This window comes from Mirounga leonina, unplaced genomic scaffold, assembly GCF_011800145.1.
Source record: "Mirounga leonina isolate KUSES-001 unplaced genomic scaffold, KU_Mleo_1.0 Mir_101664, whole genome shotgun sequence".
Classification (NCBI taxonomy): domain Eukaryota; kingdom Metazoa; phylum Chordata; class Mammalia; order Carnivora; family Phocidae; genus Mirounga; species Mirounga leonina.
In genome coordinates this window covers 16,618,082-16,636,738 of record NW_023270175.1, presented here as the reverse complement: position 1 = coordinate 16,636,738, position 18,657 = coordinate 16,618,082, and the positions used below count along the sequence as shown (strand labels likewise).

The following is an 18,657-nucleotide window of genomic DNA, read 5'->3' as shown; positions in this document are numbered from 1 at the left end:
TTACATTTAAATATTTTAATTAAATATACAAATACAGCGCATATTCCCATTAAATGTAACCATGCTAGATGTGGAAAATTGCACCAATTTATTATATTATATATATTATATGTGTATTATATATATTTCTGTTAGGTATATTATTCACTCTGCTTAAATTTTGATCACTATTTTTAAATTTGATCACTATTCCTTTCATTTCCTCATCAAAAAAAAAAAAATGGAAAAGAGAGAACCACCTAGCAAACCTTTAGGAAATATACTGAGAATATATAGCATAGTTGAGACAATATGGCTAACTGTTTAAGAATGTTCATCCCAGAGTCACAGTATTTGGTATAATCAAAGCTTTGCTACTTTACTGGCTGTGGGCAAACTTGGAAAACTCTATGTCTTAGTTACCTCATTAGCCAAATGAGGTTGAATATAGTATTTTCATAGAGTTGTTTTAAAAAACTAAGATGATAGATCCTGGGTCTGGTGCTTGGTAAATGTCTAGTAAATATTTTAATGTTTCAATAACTTAAGTCATGTACTGTGTTGAGTCAGTACCCAGTCATCCTTCTGGTTGAATCAACTATTCACAAATCTGGGAAACATTAGTTCCCTAGTGTATACATTATTTATTACTGTGGAACAAATTACCCCAAAATATAGTAACTTAAAACCAAACAACAACAACAAAAAACATTTATTATCTCACACTTTCTGTAGATAAGGAAAACATGGGTATTCCTTATCTGGGTTTCTACAGCTCAGGGTCTTTCATCAGGCTGCAGTTAAGGTGTCAACCAGTGCTGTGGCCTCATCTCATAGCTCACTTGGGGGCAGGGGAGAGGAAACCACTTCCAAGCTCACTCATGGGGCTGTAGGCAGACTGACTTCATCTCCTTACCAAGTGGGTATCTCCATAAGGCAAATTCACAATATACAGCTGGCATTCTCTCAGAGAGAGCCAGTGAAAGAATAAGAAAGAGAGGGAGGGTGGGGAGGGTAGAGAGGAATGTCACAGTCTTTCAGGGAAGTGACATCCCATTATCTTTGCCATATTCTATTGGTTACAGTCAAGTGTCCAGGCCAGTTCAATGCAAGAGGAGGAGCTTACATAAGGGCATGGAAACTAGGAGGCAGGGATCATTGGGAACCACCTTAGAGGTTACCTACCATACCTAGCAAAATGCTGACAGGGCAAAATAGGAAGGTCTGGGGACCACCCAGATTTCGGTAGCTCTCCAAATCACTCAGCAGCCAGGCACTGGGACTGGAGTATATTGTCTTACCTGGTCCCATCCTCATGGCCCACTTACCCTTTTTTCTGTGCTGGTAAAGGCTAAGAAAAGACTATTGTAGTAGATACAGTGCAATGGGGGAAAAGGCACGGGCCTTGGTTGGAATCTCATCTCTACTAATTAGTTATTTCAGTTCACTAAACCTCAGTGTCTTCATCTGTAAAGTTGAAAGAATGCCCTTTATTGTGCAGATTTGTTGTGAAGAACAGAGACAATATATGTAAAACCATAGTGCAACATAGGTTATCAAAAATCAGAGGCTATTATAATTAAATATAAAATATGTATATTTTAAAATATATTCAAATATATATGAATGACAAATTTTAATTTAAAACATATATGATGTACCCACAGGTCCTTCAAAAGTTCCTGATATATAGTAGTTATCCCTATAAGTGTTTGGTGAATAAATTTGACCTCCTTTCCTGACCCTTCCATTATATCACTTTATCATACTAGAATGGCAATTCATTGAAGGGAAAGACTTTATGTCTCATTAATATTTGTATTTCCCAATATCTAATACCTTCTTAGCATATCATATGCATGTAATAAATCATTGTAGAATAAATGCAACCATTAATCATTAATCATTCACATTTCAAACTACCTTATTGCCCTATCATCTCACCCAGTTTTCAAAACCCATTTTTCTCCATATATGTGATAAATTCAAATGTATGTTCTATAATATGTTTATTTAGTTAGATGACATATTGTAAAGTAATTGTTTTGTCTTTAAGTTACTTCTTTAAGAATAGTATTATAAGGTCAGCCTGAAGCAAATTAGGATATAAGCAAAGTCAATATTCTGTGATCTTCCCTCATTTTCTGATTTTTTTCTTAAAATATTTTAACCATTTTCTTCTCCTTCTGTTGCTCTTTTCTTCATGCCCTTTTCTTCTAGGCAATCTTTCCTATCTTTGATCCTATCAATATTGATGATAACAAGTCAATAACACCTTCATGTATATTCATGTATTTACATTTCAAGATCTGCTGAGAGAGGAACTCTAATGGTAGTATTTATGATATTGTGATACCTAAAGTGGGGGAAACTTATAGAAATACTGGGGTTTTCTTCCCTGTCCTCAAATTCAACATTTCCTATTCTACATCAGTCTATGATAATTAAAACTTTAGGGTTTCTGGGCGCCTGGGTGGCTCAGTTGGTTAAGCGACTGCCTTCGGCTCAGGTCATGATCCTGGAGTCCCGGGATCGAGTCCCACATCGGGCTCCCTGCTCAGCAGGGAGTCTGCTTCTCCCTCTGACCCTCCTCCCTCTCATGTTCTCTGTCTCTCATTCTCTCTCTCTCTCAAATAAATAAATAAAATCTTAAAAAAAAAAAAAACACTTTAGGGTTTCTAACGGTTTTTGTTGCTCAGAGTTCACAGGTAATAATCCATTTATATGTTTTATATGCCTTTTTCCATAATTAACTGAGGTAGCTTTTAAGAATAAAATTCAACATTGATAGATGAATGGATAAAGAAAACGTGGTATATGTATACAATGGAATATTATTCTCTCATAAAAAAGAATGAAGCCTTGCCATTTGCAACAACATGGATGGAGGTAGAGAGTATAATGCTAAGTGAAATAAATCAGTCAGAGAAAGACAAATACCATATGATTTCACTCATATGTAGAATTTAAGAAACCAAACAAATGAGCAAGGGGAAAAAAAAGAGACAAACCAAAAAGTAGACTCTTAAATATAGAGAACAAACTGATGGTTTGCAGAAGGGAGGTGGGTGCGGAGGGGATGGGTGAAAGAGGTGATGGGGATTACAGAGTATACTTATCATGATGAGAACTGAATAGTATATAGAATTGTTAAATTGCTATAGTGTACACTTGAAACTAATATAACACTGTATGTTAACTATACTGGAATTAAAATTAAAAACTTAGTTAAAAAAAGAATAAAATTCAAAAAATCAAATTCAGGATCAAGAAAGAGAAAAAGTGGAAAAGTTGATATAGCTGCTATGATTAAATATCACATTTGTGTTTGTGCTTCCTAGCAGCGAAGAGAGAAAGAAAAAAGTAAATTATTGTTACCATATACTGAACACATATTATGTGCCAGAAACTTTGCTAGGTGCTTTGATACAATACCTATCTTCACTCCAACCATGGAGAATAGGTATTATCCTCATTTTACAGATGAAGTTACTAAGGTTGGAAAAACTATCTTGCCTAGTGTCACAAAACTAAACTCCTAAGTGGAGCCAAGATTCAAATCACGGACTCTCTGACTTCATAGTCTGCTCTCTTATATATTTCTCATGGTCAGAAAGGAGAAAATATAATAATTCCACAGAGATAAAAGATTTTGGCATTAAATTATAAAATTAATTTTCTGTGTGACATTGTATAAAGAGGACACTGAGCAATATGATAAATGGTGCCCTTCATAACAGATTTACAATAAATGCAGAAGGGATATCCATATAACTGGCTCTTTTTTAAATGACCTTTAATAACTGCCTAAAGCATAACATTAAAGTGCAAGTGAGTGAACTGATTCAGCAAATACTAAACTAATACGATCCTGTGATCCAGTCGTCTGGTAGCCTGAGGTAATTCAAGAATAAAACTGAAAGTACATGAATCAGGCTTCAGAATGCTACTATATTTTATTAGCAAGGGTTTGGATAAAAGCTGAATTCATTTGTTTATTCATTCAGCAAATGTGTCTGGACCATCTATATGCCAGGTACTGTGCTAGGTTCTAGGAATCCAAATATGTTTTTAAAAAATACTTCTACTTAGAAGAAGGTAGCGGGAGGGGAAGAATGAAGTGGGGGAAATAGGAGGGGTAGACGAACCATGAGAGACGATGGACTCTGAAAAACAAACAGGGTTCTGGAGGGGAGGAGGGTGGGAGGATGGGTTAGCCTGGTGGTGGGTATTGAGGAGGGCACATTCTGCATGGAGCACTGGGTGTTATGCACAAACAATGAATCATGGAACACTTCATCTAAAACTAATGATGTAATGTATGGGGATTAACATAAGAATAAAAAAAATACTTCTACTTAAAAGGGTTTGCACTTATTTTAGAATTAGACAAGTCAATCCCTGCAATGAAGAATGTTAAGTGCTATAAGGGAAGTATGTACTATTGTACAAAAGCCCTTAAACCTATCTGGCAGAGTCAAAGAGGTTATCATAATGGAGGTAACTTTTGAGATATGACTTGAAGGTAGCAAAAGTTCTTCCCTCCAAGCTGTGTTAAATTAGAGGTTGTTGATCAAATAGCATGAAGGATTGGGTTCTGATTTACCCAGTTAAACAGAGATCCAGGGTCTCTGAAATTTCAGTCAGCATTATTCAGCAAATACTGATTCTTTCTATGATATGCTAGACACAGGAGATACAGTAGTGAGCACAATCGATAATTCTGTACTTATGGAGTTTTTGTTCAATCTTTTGGTAGATAGGGATATTAAACAAAGAGTCGCAGAAATAACCATGCAATTTCACCTGTGGTAAATTCCATTAAAGTTAAGGGGATTCCTATGTATGATAGACCTGACCTAGTCTGAGGAGTCAAAAAGTGTTTCCCTAAGAAAATGACACCTTAACTAAAACCTGAAAGGTAGGGCGCCTGGGTGGCTCAGTCATTAAGCATCTGCCTTCAGCTCAGGTCCTGGGATCAAGCCCCTCATTGGGCTCCCTGCTCAGCGGGAAGCCTGCTTCTCCCTCTCCCACTCCCCCTGCTTGTGTTCCCTCTCTCGCTGTCTCTCTGTCAGATAAATAAATAAAATTCTTTTAAAAAAATTAAAAAATTAAAAAAATTAAAAAAAATAAAACCTGAAAGTAAGGAGTTAGCAAGGTAAGGTTCCTGTGTAGGGTAAAAGGTGGGGAGACCACACAGATAGAAAGCATTCCAGCCACAGAGAACAACATGCCAAAAAGGATCCAAGGCATGAAATTATATAATATCACTGATGAAATTTAAAATGGCCAGCGTGTCTAGAGCAGGAAAAGTAATGAGAAGAAAGTAGAAATGTGGCTGGAGAATATAGGTCATATCATACTGGGCCTTATAGGCTGCATTAAGAATTGAGGTCTTTATCCTAAGACAATAGCATTGGTTTGTTTAAATCAGTACAGTGACATGACCATATTTGCATTCTGAAACATCACTCTGACTGCAGTGTAGAAAACCGAATGGAGGAGAGCAAAAATGGTTGTAGGAAAATCAATTAGGAAGCCATTGTAGTTGTCTTGTCAAGACAAAATAGTGGCTTAGGAAAAGGTGGTAGTAATGGAGAGAGTGAGAATTGAGTGGATTTGAAAATGTTAACAAGAAGGATACTGGGCCAGAATATAAGGAAGCACTGTATGTCAAGAATAATTCTTAGGACTCTAGTTTGCACAGCTGGATGGATGGTGGTACTATTCATTAAGACAGGAAGTAATATATTAAAAAAAGAAGACAGGAGGCAATAAAAGTTCAGGTGTGTAGGGGTCAAAATCAAGATCTTGAGTTTATACATGCTGAATATGAAGTTCTGTTTTGATATCCAAAAAGTCAAGTAGGAAGTTGGACATGTCATTTCAGGACAAAGATAAAGAATTAGAAGAAATTGGTATATATGGTGGAGTTGAAGCTAGGAGTAAGTTGGTATCTAAGTTAGGAAAAATAATAACTTGGTATCTATATCCAATTAAGACACTACAGAACATGGAATAGAATTGCTTATCAATGGACTTCAGGGGCATAATCTCATTCATGCTTTCCTTTATGTACCTTATCTGACATTAGAGCATAATCCAGATACTTTTTTTCAGTCACTTCTGTTCAATTTAACTACTACCAGCAGGTGGGAAAAGCCCTAAATCTAAACGGAGATCTATTCTTTCTATGGGGGTACATATTTATATTGGTATCTATTAGGAGCAGGAATCCCAATCTGGCTGGTTCACAGAAAAAAACCTTCCAAACTACCCCTTGATAATCTACTAGCACACTATAAAGTTGTTCCCACAATACATTTTTCCCATATAAATATTTATCTATAGATTGGAAAGATAATAGAGATTGGTGAGCTGTATGTGAGTACACAAGAAGCTAGCTCTACAAACATTTTATCCCTGCATGTACTAGACTTTGGTGATGGTAAGTGTGCATTGTACTGCAGTGTGCACTCAAAAACCCTCATTACCATAGCCAAGTTGTCCTTGTAAAGCTAAATAAGGGAAAGCAGGGAAAGCCATTAGGGTTTACATGTTCTTAGTGTGTGTATATACTCATTTAATCATCAAAACAACCCCAGAGCACAGGTGATATTATCATCACATGTATAGATAAGGGACTAAATGCAAAGGGAGTATACCAACTGACCCAGTTCCAAGGCCAGCAAACCACAGAACCGGAATTCAAAACACATTATGTGGCTCTGAAGTCCACTCCTTTGACAATTACACTGTTGTGCCTCCCATAAAACATATAATAACACTGAATCTACTCTCTTATTAAACAAAGCCCCAGTTTGGGCTCTGACACATTCCTTCCTCTTAGAGAAGATGGAAAGGTGTAGGGCAAAGCAGAGGTCATGGAGTCAAAATTACCTTCTTCCCTATGATTCTGTTTCTAGTAAATTAAATAATGTGATAAATCTTTCCTTTATTCCCCCATCTGACACCATATGCCTTTAGTAGTGCCTTTGTAGGGGAAACATAGCCTGCTGAGTCATCTCTCCCAGTTTCTGCATCATGAGGTTTGGAGGAAGCCTCCCATCTGACTATAAACCAGGTTCACAGCTGCTTATCTTAGGAGACTTGACAAGGTCACAGCCTGAAATGGTAGGACGGTATTATAATTAGAGACTAGGTGAAAATTTATCCAATGTAATAATTCAAGAACAGTTTGCCTAATGTGTATTATAAATAACAAGGTATCATTATCATATATTGTTTTAAAATAAGCTTAATTAACCATATTACATTTTTTAGTGTTTTGTATTTATTGATAAAGATAATGCAAGGGCTATACCTTCAAATGTAGACAAGATGTCAACAATATCGTTAAGGAGAGCCTTACTTTATATCATTACACAATATATCAAAAATGATTATATAATCCCATTTCTGAAGACAAATGACTTTGTACCTGAGAATCTGCTCCAGTCTATGAAGTCCATATTCATAAGATCTATTTTCGTATAGAAGAATGTATAAAATAAACTTTCATAATTGAATACTTCTTCTAAAAGTCTACTTACTGACCCACCAGTTCTGCTATTATCCCACTTTTCTCTTTCTCGTTTAGCTTTGAGGCTAAAATTAGTAATATTTTCAAAATAATTTGAATCATACCTAATAACCAAACTTATATTCATGCCACCATAGTGAAATAAATCTTCTGCCTTAACTAATTTTAAATTGGTAACCTAACTTGTTTACTGGCTAAATAGATCCTTTTCTTCATTCAGAGATTAGAAAGCTGGACAGACACAGTTGATAAAATTGTCCAATAAGCTGAAAAGAAACACATATAAATATAGATGATAGATGATAGATATAGATAGATGATGATAGATGATAGATAGATAGATGATAGATAAATAGATAGGTGATAGAAAAATGTCACATAACTTGTTTGAAATTTAACTTCAAACAAGTTATGTGGAATTATTACAAATCAATTCAAATCCTTCACTTTCACAACTCAAGTAATTTGATTTCAAAAATCTTCTACTTTTTGATATTTCATTTTTCTTTCTCTTCTTTATTCTAATAGTTTATTAACAGGACAATCACAAGTTTTATAAACCATTTAGTGCATACCTAGAACTATGTGGTGGTGTGAATGTAGTAGGAAATGTTATGTAACTCCTTGAGGACTTTACAATCTGATTAAGAAAATAACATTTAAACATATGAAGTAACTAAAGAACAGGATGAGACAGTGGTCTGAAACCACTCATATAAGCCCCCACCCAATGAAGGGGAATCTGGTGTAGGTGAGATAGGTATGGCTAATACAAATTCATCAAGGGTATGTTAGTAGCAAAAAGCAGTAATGAATACAGAAATAAATTAGTAATGACCTACAAGATGTTAACACTCATACACAGTGGCCCTCATAGGTAACAAAATTACCTAATAGAGACCCTGACACTCAGAAGGCCATGAAATTTTTTTTGTTATCATGTCATTTTAACTATAAATGTACTGTGTATAACTTTAGGTTTTAGCAGACATTGTGTTTTCCTAAAAATGGAAGGAATCAGATACAAATAAAGGTTCAAATTTGCAAGCTGATATACAACATTCTAAATTTCTCAATATCACTTGACTCTGGTCTTTAAATCTTACATCTTTAAATAAAAAACTCAGAAAAATCTGAAAGTGTAGACATAAATGAAATACGTCTCAGGTACCGTATTTTAGATGAAATTATCACACCTCATTTATCAATACAAAATAGTAACCTGAACAGTGACTACAAACACATTATACACAAATATTGCATAAATATATTATCAAAAAAGTGGAGAGACATAATGCCTGGACTATTTTTATGGGTGTTATTTTTACAACAATGTAGGCATATTATATTCCATATTAATTAAAAATAATTTGTAAAAAAGAAAATATATCTCATAGATCATATTTTTGCCTTTATCTATAATTTGGAGTGCTATACATAAGTTGCATTCAGTATTTATTCATTTATTTTAGGAATTCTGACTATATTTCAAAAGTGCACAAGATGCAACATCCGTAAAATTTCCATCATAGGGATAGTTTACATAGTTTTTAAAGAGATAGAAATAGAAAAGTTGTACTTATTGAATAATATAGGGCAGTTGTTAGTCTTCAAAGCTTTGGAGTCAGACATGGATTTCACAACATGACTTTACCATTTACTAGCTGTGTGACCATGGGGGAGTCATTAGTCTTTCCGGGCCTCTGCCCCTCATTTTAAAATATGGTTATAAAAATAGAATCTGCCTCACAAAGTTATTGTGAAGCTGAATGTGCATTTGAAATGTTTAGCACAGTCCTCCAGCCACAAATAGGTTCTCAATAAATAATAATTGTTATAAGAATTTACTTTTACAATTGAAATATATCTATATCTAGCAAGCTGTACCTATCTGTATCTATCCATCTCCCAAATGTTCAGCCTATTTTGTTCTACAACAGTAAAAAGTATGCCATGAAGCCTTACTATATAATATCCATTTTTCTAAGGTGAAATTAAAAATAAAACATATGGTAGATTAAATTAAATAAATTTGTAGTCATTTATTCTCTAGTAATATCATTCTAATTATGAAGTTGTCAACATTTTTTTCATTGTCAGGTCACTCCCTGTCCACCACCCTCACCCTCCTGATAGGGCCTTAAACATAGGGAGGAATATGGGGAAGGAGTGGGTATTGGGATGTACCAGCTGGATGGGAGTGGTGCAAAGGGTCTATGGTTTTTGTACTTGGAGTTTGTGCATTTGAGGTGAGGGTGCAAAAGGGGCTGGGAGAAGGGGGAGAAAAGCAACAACAAAGTAAATCCCATGCTCTCCCTTGATTGATCAGAAAAGTTAATTCACCTCCTCACATGTACCCACTCAGCAAACCAAGTTCTGGAGAGGAAGACTGGGGTGTCTGCAGAGCTGGTGTCAGCTACCAGCCACTCATGTCACTGTGCAATTGAACACGTCTAAATATAGGCTTGCCAACCAAATTGGCTGCTCTGAAGCTGCAAAGCCAGAAAGGGAGCATCCAAATTCTGAGACTGCTAAACCCATAATCTGAACATTCCACCGTTGTGTCTATGTGGTTAAGTCCTTCTGGAAAGTTCTTCACCATCTGTGCCTATGGAAATCCATGCATTCCTCCCTACCAGTGCCCCAGGGGCCCTCCCATGCAAGACAAGGCTATGCCCAGGAACCTGGGATTCCTTCTGGGACCGACAATGGTGACTGAACCTTTCCTCCCTGGAGCAGGAAAAGAGGTATCCTTCTCCTGTACCTCTTCCACTCCACTCCACAGTTCCTCTCTAAGGCTCAAGAGAACCCAACACAATGGAGGAACACCCTTGTCTTACCCCCAGCCCCCAGCCCCACCCTCAATGCAGTCCTCAAGGTTCCTGAGGCTGCCCTGGATTATAGAGTCCTCACTCCACCTCTGGCAGGAAGTGGGGCCTAGGCAACTACATTTGGAACACATCCCTTAGGGATTCTGTTGCGGAAACTCAGGGACCTCAATTTGAGAATTAAGGAGAAATTGGTTGAAAATTTATAACACACTCCCAGCAGAGGGGCTGAGACAGGTATGCTGCAAGGACAGATCTAAGGGGGGGGGGGGTCTTCCTGCCTCTGCTAAACATCCCCACTCTTTGTCAAGTTCAGGGTTGCTGCACTTAGTCTTTGAACTAATTGTAGTAAATGGTCTCCTGGGATTGCACTAAGCACACGTTTGTGCATATAACATATAATTGTTAGAGCTCCTTCTAGCTTCATACTTGACTTTATTTTAGCTTTCAGATTTTACTTAAGTAGGGATTTTAAGAAGGCCAGTTGATTGCTATCCTGAGGATAGTGAAACGCCCTGGAGGCGGATAGCAAGAGGACCTGGGCAGGCGCACTAGGATGTGTCCTCCGGAGACTGCTGGGGATCCCTGAGCGCTGGCCCTGGGTGAGTTTCCCCACCGCGGGCTCCATCCCCCACTCCCGCCCCCCTCCGACCCCTCCCAGTCTGGCGTGTGCTACCCTGCGCTCCCCGCTTGCTCTTGGCCGGCTCCTCCCGCTGCCTCCGCCCCCTCACACTCGGTCCCCCAGCGTCGTCCTCGTCCCACTCAGACTTCGCTCCAGCCGCCCCGCCGGCCGCACTTCCCGCCCTAGCCTAGATCCCGGCGGCCGCCGCCGCCGCCGCCGCCGCCGCCGCCGCCCTTGCCGCCGCACTCTTCTCGCGCTCCGCCCTCGATCCGCCCGGGCCCCGCTCCCTCCGGCCCGCGTTCCAAGCCCGGCCCGCCGCCCTCGCCGCCCTCGCCTCCTTCGTCGCTGCCGCGTCCCGAGCTTGGTAGGCTCCGCGCCCTGCGGTCGTGCCCGCCTCCTGGCCCTGAGAGCCCGAGCTCCCGGCTGACGCGGAGGCGCCGCGCTCCCCGCCGCCGCCACGGCCAACACGGGTGCCACGCGCCGCCGCCGCCGCCGTCGCGCCGCCGCCGCGGCCGCCGCCGCGGCCACTCGCCCGCCGCCCACCATGGCCCCGCAGCAAACAGGTAGCAGGAAGCGGAAAGCGCCGGCGATCGAGGCGGGCGCCGCGAGCTCGTCGTCTCAGGGCTTGGCGGCGGCGGACGCGGAGGGGCCGCTGCTGCCCAAGAAACAGAAGCGGCCGGCGACGCGGCGCTCGCTGGTGCACTACCTGAAGGGCCGCGAGGTGGGCGCCTGGGGCGGCTCCGGGATCTCGGACTCCGAGGGCGAGCTGCGGGGCTATGCGGTGCAGAAGCTGCCCGAGCTGTTGAGGGAGCGCGAGCTGGCCCTGGGCACCCTCAACAAGGTGTTCGCGTCGCAGTGGCTGAACGCCAGGCAGGTGGTGTGTGGCACCAAGTGTAACACCCTCTTCGTGGTGGATGTGCACTCGGGCCAGATCACGCGCATCCCCCTGATGCGGGACCGGGGGCCCTGGTTGGCCCGGGCCCAGCCGACTTGCGGCATCCACGCCATCGAGCTGAATCCCTCCAAGACCCTTCTGGCCACTGGGGGTGAGAACCCCAACAGCCTGGCCGTCTACCAGCTGCCCACCCTGGACCCCGTGTGCCTGGGCGACCGCCATGGCCACAAGGACTGGATCTTCACCATCGCCTGGATGAGTGACACAGTGGCTGTGAGCGGCTCCCGCGACGGCACAGTGGCGCTGTGGCGGATGGATCCCGACATGTTCAGCGGCAGCATCGCCTGGCACAATGATGCGGGTCTTCCTGTGTACGCCCACATCCGTCCGAGGGACATGGAGACCATCCCCAGGTCCAGCACCAGCCCCAGTAACCGCAAGGTGCGGGCTCTGGCCTTCAGCGGCAAGAACCAGGAGCTGGGAGCGGTGTCCCTGGACGGCTACTTCCACCTGTGGAAAGCCCGAAGCACTCTGTCCAGGCTGCTCTCCATCAGGCTGCCCTACTGCCGAGAGAACGTGTGCCTGACCTACTGTGATGAGTTGTCCCTGTACGCGGTGGGCTCCCAGTCCCATGTCTCCTTCTTAGATCCGCGCCAACGTCAGCAGAATATCCGGCCCCTGTGCTCCCGAGAGGGCGGCACAGGTGTGCGCTCGCTGAGTTTCTACCAGCATATCATCACCGTGGGCACGGGCCATGGCTCCCTGCTCTTCTATGACATCCGCGCCCAGAAGTTCCTGGAGGAGAGGGCCTCAGCCAGCCCGGACTCCTCTCCCGGGCCCTCAGGAAGGAAGCTCAAGCTCACCTGTGGCAGGGGCTGGCTCAACCACGATGACCTGTGGGTGAACTACTTCGGTGGGATCGGCGAGTTCCCCAACGCTCTCTACACCCACTGCTACAACTGGCCTGAGATGAAGCTCTTCGTGGCTGGGGGACCTCTCCCTTCAGGCCTCCATGGGAACTACGCAGGCCTCTGGAGCTAAGGATGGCTCCTGTGTTCTCAAAGTGCCCAGATTTACCTTCCAGTCCCCTCTCACTTTCCTTCCTCACGCCGTGTTTGTGCTTTTTAACTCAGTGTGACGCTTGTCTTCCAGGTGGAAAGTGCCCAACTTACCTGTCCGTAGTGTATGTGTGAGAGAGAGAGAGCAAAGGTGATCTTTGGGCAATCAAAACTTGGCTTACCATTTTTCTGTACCTCCCCCAACACAACCATCTTTTTTGCCTTCTCTTACAAAGAATTTTGTCTAATCCTTAATTGTGTTCTCTGAATGACTGACATATGGTTTTTCTTTGGGGTGATGTAGACATGGTTCCCACTACAATTCAGTACTTCAATTTTACCGGTATTTCAACAGTATGTTCAGGTCTTCTACACATTTCATATGTATGGTATTTTGGGAAAATGTGTGCCAAAAAGTATCTTTTGGGCTGGTTGGAGGGACTACCCATCATATATATAACAGGGCAGGTGTTTAGCCCTGCTCTAGAAAATGCATTTCAAGATGTAGATTGCCACCATTTGGCGCCTGTTTCATTTGGATTTTGGAACCTAGGTGTTTGTATATTTTTGGTACATAAAATATTTAAAAATACGTTTTCTTAATCAAGAAATTTTACAGTGGTGGTCATCCTATTAATCACAATTTTGATTATTCAGTAAAATTTAGCATCAATAGCCCCAGGCCCTCAGCCTTCTTGTTTAAAGCTGCTATATTATGGCCTGCTTTCCTGGGTAGCATTTATGCTACAGATTTCCATAGCTAATCAAAACTGGCCTATAAGTGGCAGGACAATCGGGAAGTACTTTTTAGGGTGAACATTTCTTTAAAGATTAGGTAACACTATGCAGGCAGCCATTTACAGAGAAAGGTCAGCTGTTGTGTTCAATGCAGATATTGTTCACAACTTTTTTATTGTTTATGTGGATAATTCTTTTATCTGGATTTGAGTATGTGATATATTGCAGAAAAAAATAAAACATGTTTAGTATTTTAGCAATTAAGTGCTAGGTTAAAGTTTTGAATGGTTCAATATACACTTTATTTTTTCTTAATTGTCCTTCTAGGAATATATTTATCAAAGTCAAAATCTTCCAGGAGAGAAACTGAGGCTGAAACATCAACTGTGCACACATTAACTGTGTACATTTGTTTTTGAAAAGCAAACTTATGCTATTGTCATGGGTTAAAAGATTAAATAACATTTTGAATACCTTATCGAAATATACTTGCTATAGGTTGGTACAATTAGGTATCTTGTGTTTTTAAGATGATTTAACAAACTTTTTTATTTATGAAACAAGTACATGTTGTGCTTATAGCTACCTACTCACATATACTGTATATTGGTGTATGTATATGTTTCCATGTGAGGAAATGGCATATATGTATACCATTTTACATATGCACATATTCCTAATATTTTAAACTACATCTATTAAGACTTGGTCTTTATTTTTATTTTGTTTTATTTAAATTAAGTAATACATGCATATGACCAAAAAATCATACCGTATAAAAAGTGTACAGTGAAAAGTAAGTCTCATACCCTAGGATCCCTGATCTCTTGCCCATAGATCACAAGCAGTACATTTTGTATCTGTATCCATTTAGAGATGGTTGATACATATGTAAGCATATATGTATGTGTATGCAATTTTTATAGAAATGACAGCATGTGCTGCACATATTTGTGCCGCTTTTATCACAAAATTTTAGAGATTGTTTCTTATATATACCTTATACATACCTAATTACTTTTAATTGTATAGTATTCCCCTATATGGTTGGAACATACTTTAATCATTACACCTTTAATGAGCATGTATATTGGTTCTTATTTTCTATTACTATAAACTATTCTGCAGTGATTACTTAGGTGCATACATTTTTGTGCACATGTGTAAGCATATCTGCAGGATAAATTCCTAGAAATGGAATTGCTGGATCAATTTTATATTTAATGGCCATTGCCAAATTACCCTCCAAAGAGGTCCTACCAACTTAACCTCCCATAAATAGCGTATGCACATCTGCACACCTTTGCCAAACATGTGTCATCAAACTCTGTGCTTTTTGACAATCAGATATCTGCTTGATCTTGATCCTTTCCAAGCCACTGTGGCTGGGTTAGATTTGTGTCAGAATACTAAGTAGGTTCTGAAACAAAGATCAAGAATATGGGGAAATGAGGGCAAAAAATAAAAATACTGTCAAACCAAAGGCAGAGAACACCTACAGTTCAGGCTCATGTATTTGGAGATAGATTACAAAGTACTACGTTCCTTAGATTCTTAGCTAGACCTAGTAGGATTCTCTGGTATATTGCACCTTCATTTCACTTGTATTCAATACATCAGATGTCACTAAAGAAAATCCTAGAAGGAGATAATGAGAGCCTGAACTAGGATATTTGAGGTAAGTGTGGAGAGGGAGGAAGTTATTAGAAAAATGGGGAAAATAAAATGAACAGTGTTTGGTATGGTAGAAGGTGGAAGAAAGCCAAAAAATTTAGGTGGACTCTAAGGCGCTGGCTTGAATGTAAATGCATAGTGGCAACAAGTGAATATAGAGAATATAGGCACAGAGGATATATATGGAGGGTGATCAGCTCAATTTGTGACATGCTGAATCCGAAGTGTTTATTTTACATCAGAAGAACATACCCAGTGAAGAGATGGCTATATATCCCAGAATGAGATTTCTCACTGCTGGGAAGGTGAGTGAAATGAAATGTTGGGAAACTCTCCCTTTTGGAAGCAAGCAGAATAGAAAAGTTTATCAAGGATCCTAAAAACTAATGAAGAAAAAAAATAGAGGTGCAGGGAATATAAAATTGAAGAGGCTTATTTTACTCAAACGCTATTACCACATAAGCTGAAACAGCAAAATATTTCTTTAATACTAAAATTATAATAATTTTAATAATTTTGCAGGTATTTTTGAGTCTTAACCCCAGTCATAAAGGGCAGTTTTTCTCCCAGATATCCTCCCTAAATATTTACCTAGGACCTCACATCTGTCCACTAATTAAGCTATTTCATTGGTCAACTGTTGGTACCTTCTTGGAGAATGGAAAGTCAGACCCTCATCACAAAGCAGAACTTCATAGTGATTTCTGGACCACTTAGCCTGCTGGTCTGGGATGTCTCCAGCACTTCCAAGGGCTTGCTGGCATTGGCATCTCTGGCAGTCATGCTGAAGGCCTGGCAGCCTCACGGAGGTGGAGTATCACCTCACCACCAGCTGCAACTACCTCCTGTTTTGAGTTCCTCCCCAATGCCACAGGTGCAGATCTCTGCCAATTTTCCCAGGCTGCCAAAGGACAAAAGAGGTGTCCAATGGAAGATGCTCCTTTCCTCAGCATCACAATCACAAGAGCACAAATGAATTAGAAGAGAGAAAGAAGAAATAATCACGGGTACAGATTTATTTATTAGACTGGTAAATGTAAAATCTGAGTGAAAAAAAAATTATCAGAAGATATAAATAACTAAACATTTTCCAAGAAGAAATATGAAACCAGAACAGACCATTAACCCTAAAAAATTGTGAATGTTATTTTTTTAATCTGCCATTTCCTCTAAGAAAATCACACACTTAAACATATAATTATAAGCATATAATACACATGCTAGGCCTGGTGGTGTCATAAATAAATTATTTCATATTGTCAAGGAATATTTAATTTTGAGCTGCTCCAGAGCATAAAGAGTAAAGTTTACTCTTTTCTATATGAGACCAAAATAATATTAATATTATATTATTATTACAAAGCCAAAATAAATATTAATAACAAACGACTAAAATTACACCAAATGAAGAGACCTATTTACATATAGAGATAAATAAATGCAAGTTATCCTTAAAAAACTCTGAGTATAATCCATCAGTGTATTAAAAGGAAACTATGCCATGACAAAGTGAAGCTAGTTCGTGGAACGTGGAGTGTTCATTATTGAGAAGTCTGTTTTTGCAATGTATCATATTAACAGGTCAAATGAGAAGACACATGTTCATGCTAATAAATTCCAATAAATAATTTAATAAAACCCTACTAAAATGCTTGATAAAATCTTTAGTAAAGTATGAGCATATATAGTCTTCATATGGGGGTGTGTGTGTGTGTGTGTGTGTGTGTGTGTTGTGTTTCCAACCTCAACCAGAATCCTCTTAAATGATACATCAGAAGAATTCCAATGAAAGTAAGGAATGAAACAAGGATTCTAACAATCACCATCAGTATTTAATATTATAAAAATTCTAGATACAGAAATTAGAAAAGATAGAAAAAAGGTATAAATATTGGAGAAGAGAAAGCAGTTATAATTATTTACAGATGATATGACTGTAAAAAGACATCCAAACTAGTCAACTGAAAAAATTGTTAGAAACAATGAAATAATGTAGTAAGATATTCAGTTTTGAAATTAATATATGAAACATCAATACTTTTCTATTTTTACTTATTTGCTTATTCAACAAATATTTCTTAAATACTTACCATATACCAGGCATTGTTCCAGGTGCTAGAGATACTATGGTGAACAAGATAAGCAAATGATGCCCTCATAAGGTTTGCAGTCCACTGAGAAGAAAAGAGACAATAAACATACAAATTAGTAAATGTATGGTATGTCAGATGGTTTCCAATCCTAATAAATAAAATAAATCAGGGTAAAAGAGAATAGGGGATAGGAATTCTGGGGAAGATGCAATTTTGTTTTAATATTTTTATTGAGTTATAATTAACATATTAGTTTCAAGTGTATAACATGATTCAATATTTGTATATACTGTGAAATGATTACTAAGTCTAATTAACATCCATCAGTACACAATTTTTTTTCTTATAATGAAAACTTTTAAGGTTAACTCTCCTAGCAACTTTCAGAAATGCAATACAGTATTATTAACTATATTCATCATGCTGTACATTACATCCCCAGGATTTATTTGTTTTATAAATGGAAATTTGTATCTTTTGACTCCCTTCACCTACTTAACCTACCCCTCAGCCCCTACTTCTGGCAACCACCAGTCTGTTCTTTGTGTCTATAAGCACATTTGTTTTTTAGATTCCACATATAAGTGTCATCATTTGGTATTTGTCTTTATCTGACTTACTTCACTTAGCATAATGCCTTTAAGGTCCATCCATGATAAATGGTGGGCTCTCCTTTTTATGGCCGAATGGTATTCGATTGTATGTGTGTGTGTGTGTGTGTGTGAGTGTGTATGTGAGTGTTTGTGTATATATATATATATCACATTTTCTTTATCATTTCATTCTTTGATGAATACTTAGGGTTTTTTCCATATGTTGGCTACTATAAATAATGCTGCAATGAACATGGGGGTGCATATATATTTTTGAGTCAGGGATTTCGTTTCCTTTGGATAAATACCCAGGAGTGGAATTGCTGGATCATGTGGTAATTCTATTTTTAATTATTTGAGGAACCTCCATACTGTTCTCCATAGTGGCTGCACCAATTTACATTCCCATCAACAGTGCACAAGAGTTCACTTTTCTCCACATCCTTGCCAACACTGGTTACTTCTTGTCTTTTTGGTAATAGCTATTCCGACAGGTGTGAGGTGATATCTCACTGTGGTTTTGATTGCATTTATGTACCTGATTATTAGTGATGTTGAGTATCTTTTCATGTGTCTCTTGGCCATCTGTAGGTCTTTGTTGGGAAAATTATGTTCAGGTCCTCTGCCCATTTTT

The 18,657-nt window shown here is 39.3% G+C and overlaps 2 protein-coding genes across 2 annotated transcripts; one reads left to right on the top strand and one right to left on the bottom strand.

Moving 5' to 3' along the window:
• Positions 1-11,077: 11,077 nt before the first annotated feature.
• Positions 11,078-11,518, bottom strand: LOC118011037 (protamine-like). Its single transcript, XM_035005618.1, has one exon. The coding sequence runs from the start codon at positions 11,516-11,518 to the stop codon at positions 11,078-11,080; it is 441 nt and encodes a 146-aa protein (XP_034861509.1).
• On the top strand, positions 11,517-12,961 carry LOC118011462 (DDB1- and CUL4-associated factor 12-like protein 2). The gene has a single exon (XM_035006288.1). The coding sequence runs from the start codon at positions 11,517-11,519 to the stop codon at positions 12,906-12,908; it is 1,392 nt and encodes a 463-aa protein (XP_034862179.1). The 3' UTR covers positions 12,909-12,961.
• The last annotated feature ends 5,696 nt before the right edge of the window (positions 12,962-18,657 follow it).

Excerpts from the sequence above, each read along its gene's own strand:
- LOC118011462 (XM_035006288.1), top strand. The coding sequence starts at position 11,517 with ATGGCCCCGCAGCAAACAGGTAGCAGGAAGCGGAAAGCGCCGGCGATC.
- LOC118011037 (XM_035005618.1), bottom strand. The coding sequence starts at position 11,518 with ATGGTGGGCGGCGGGCGAGTGGCCGCGGCGGCGGCCGCGGCGGCGGCG.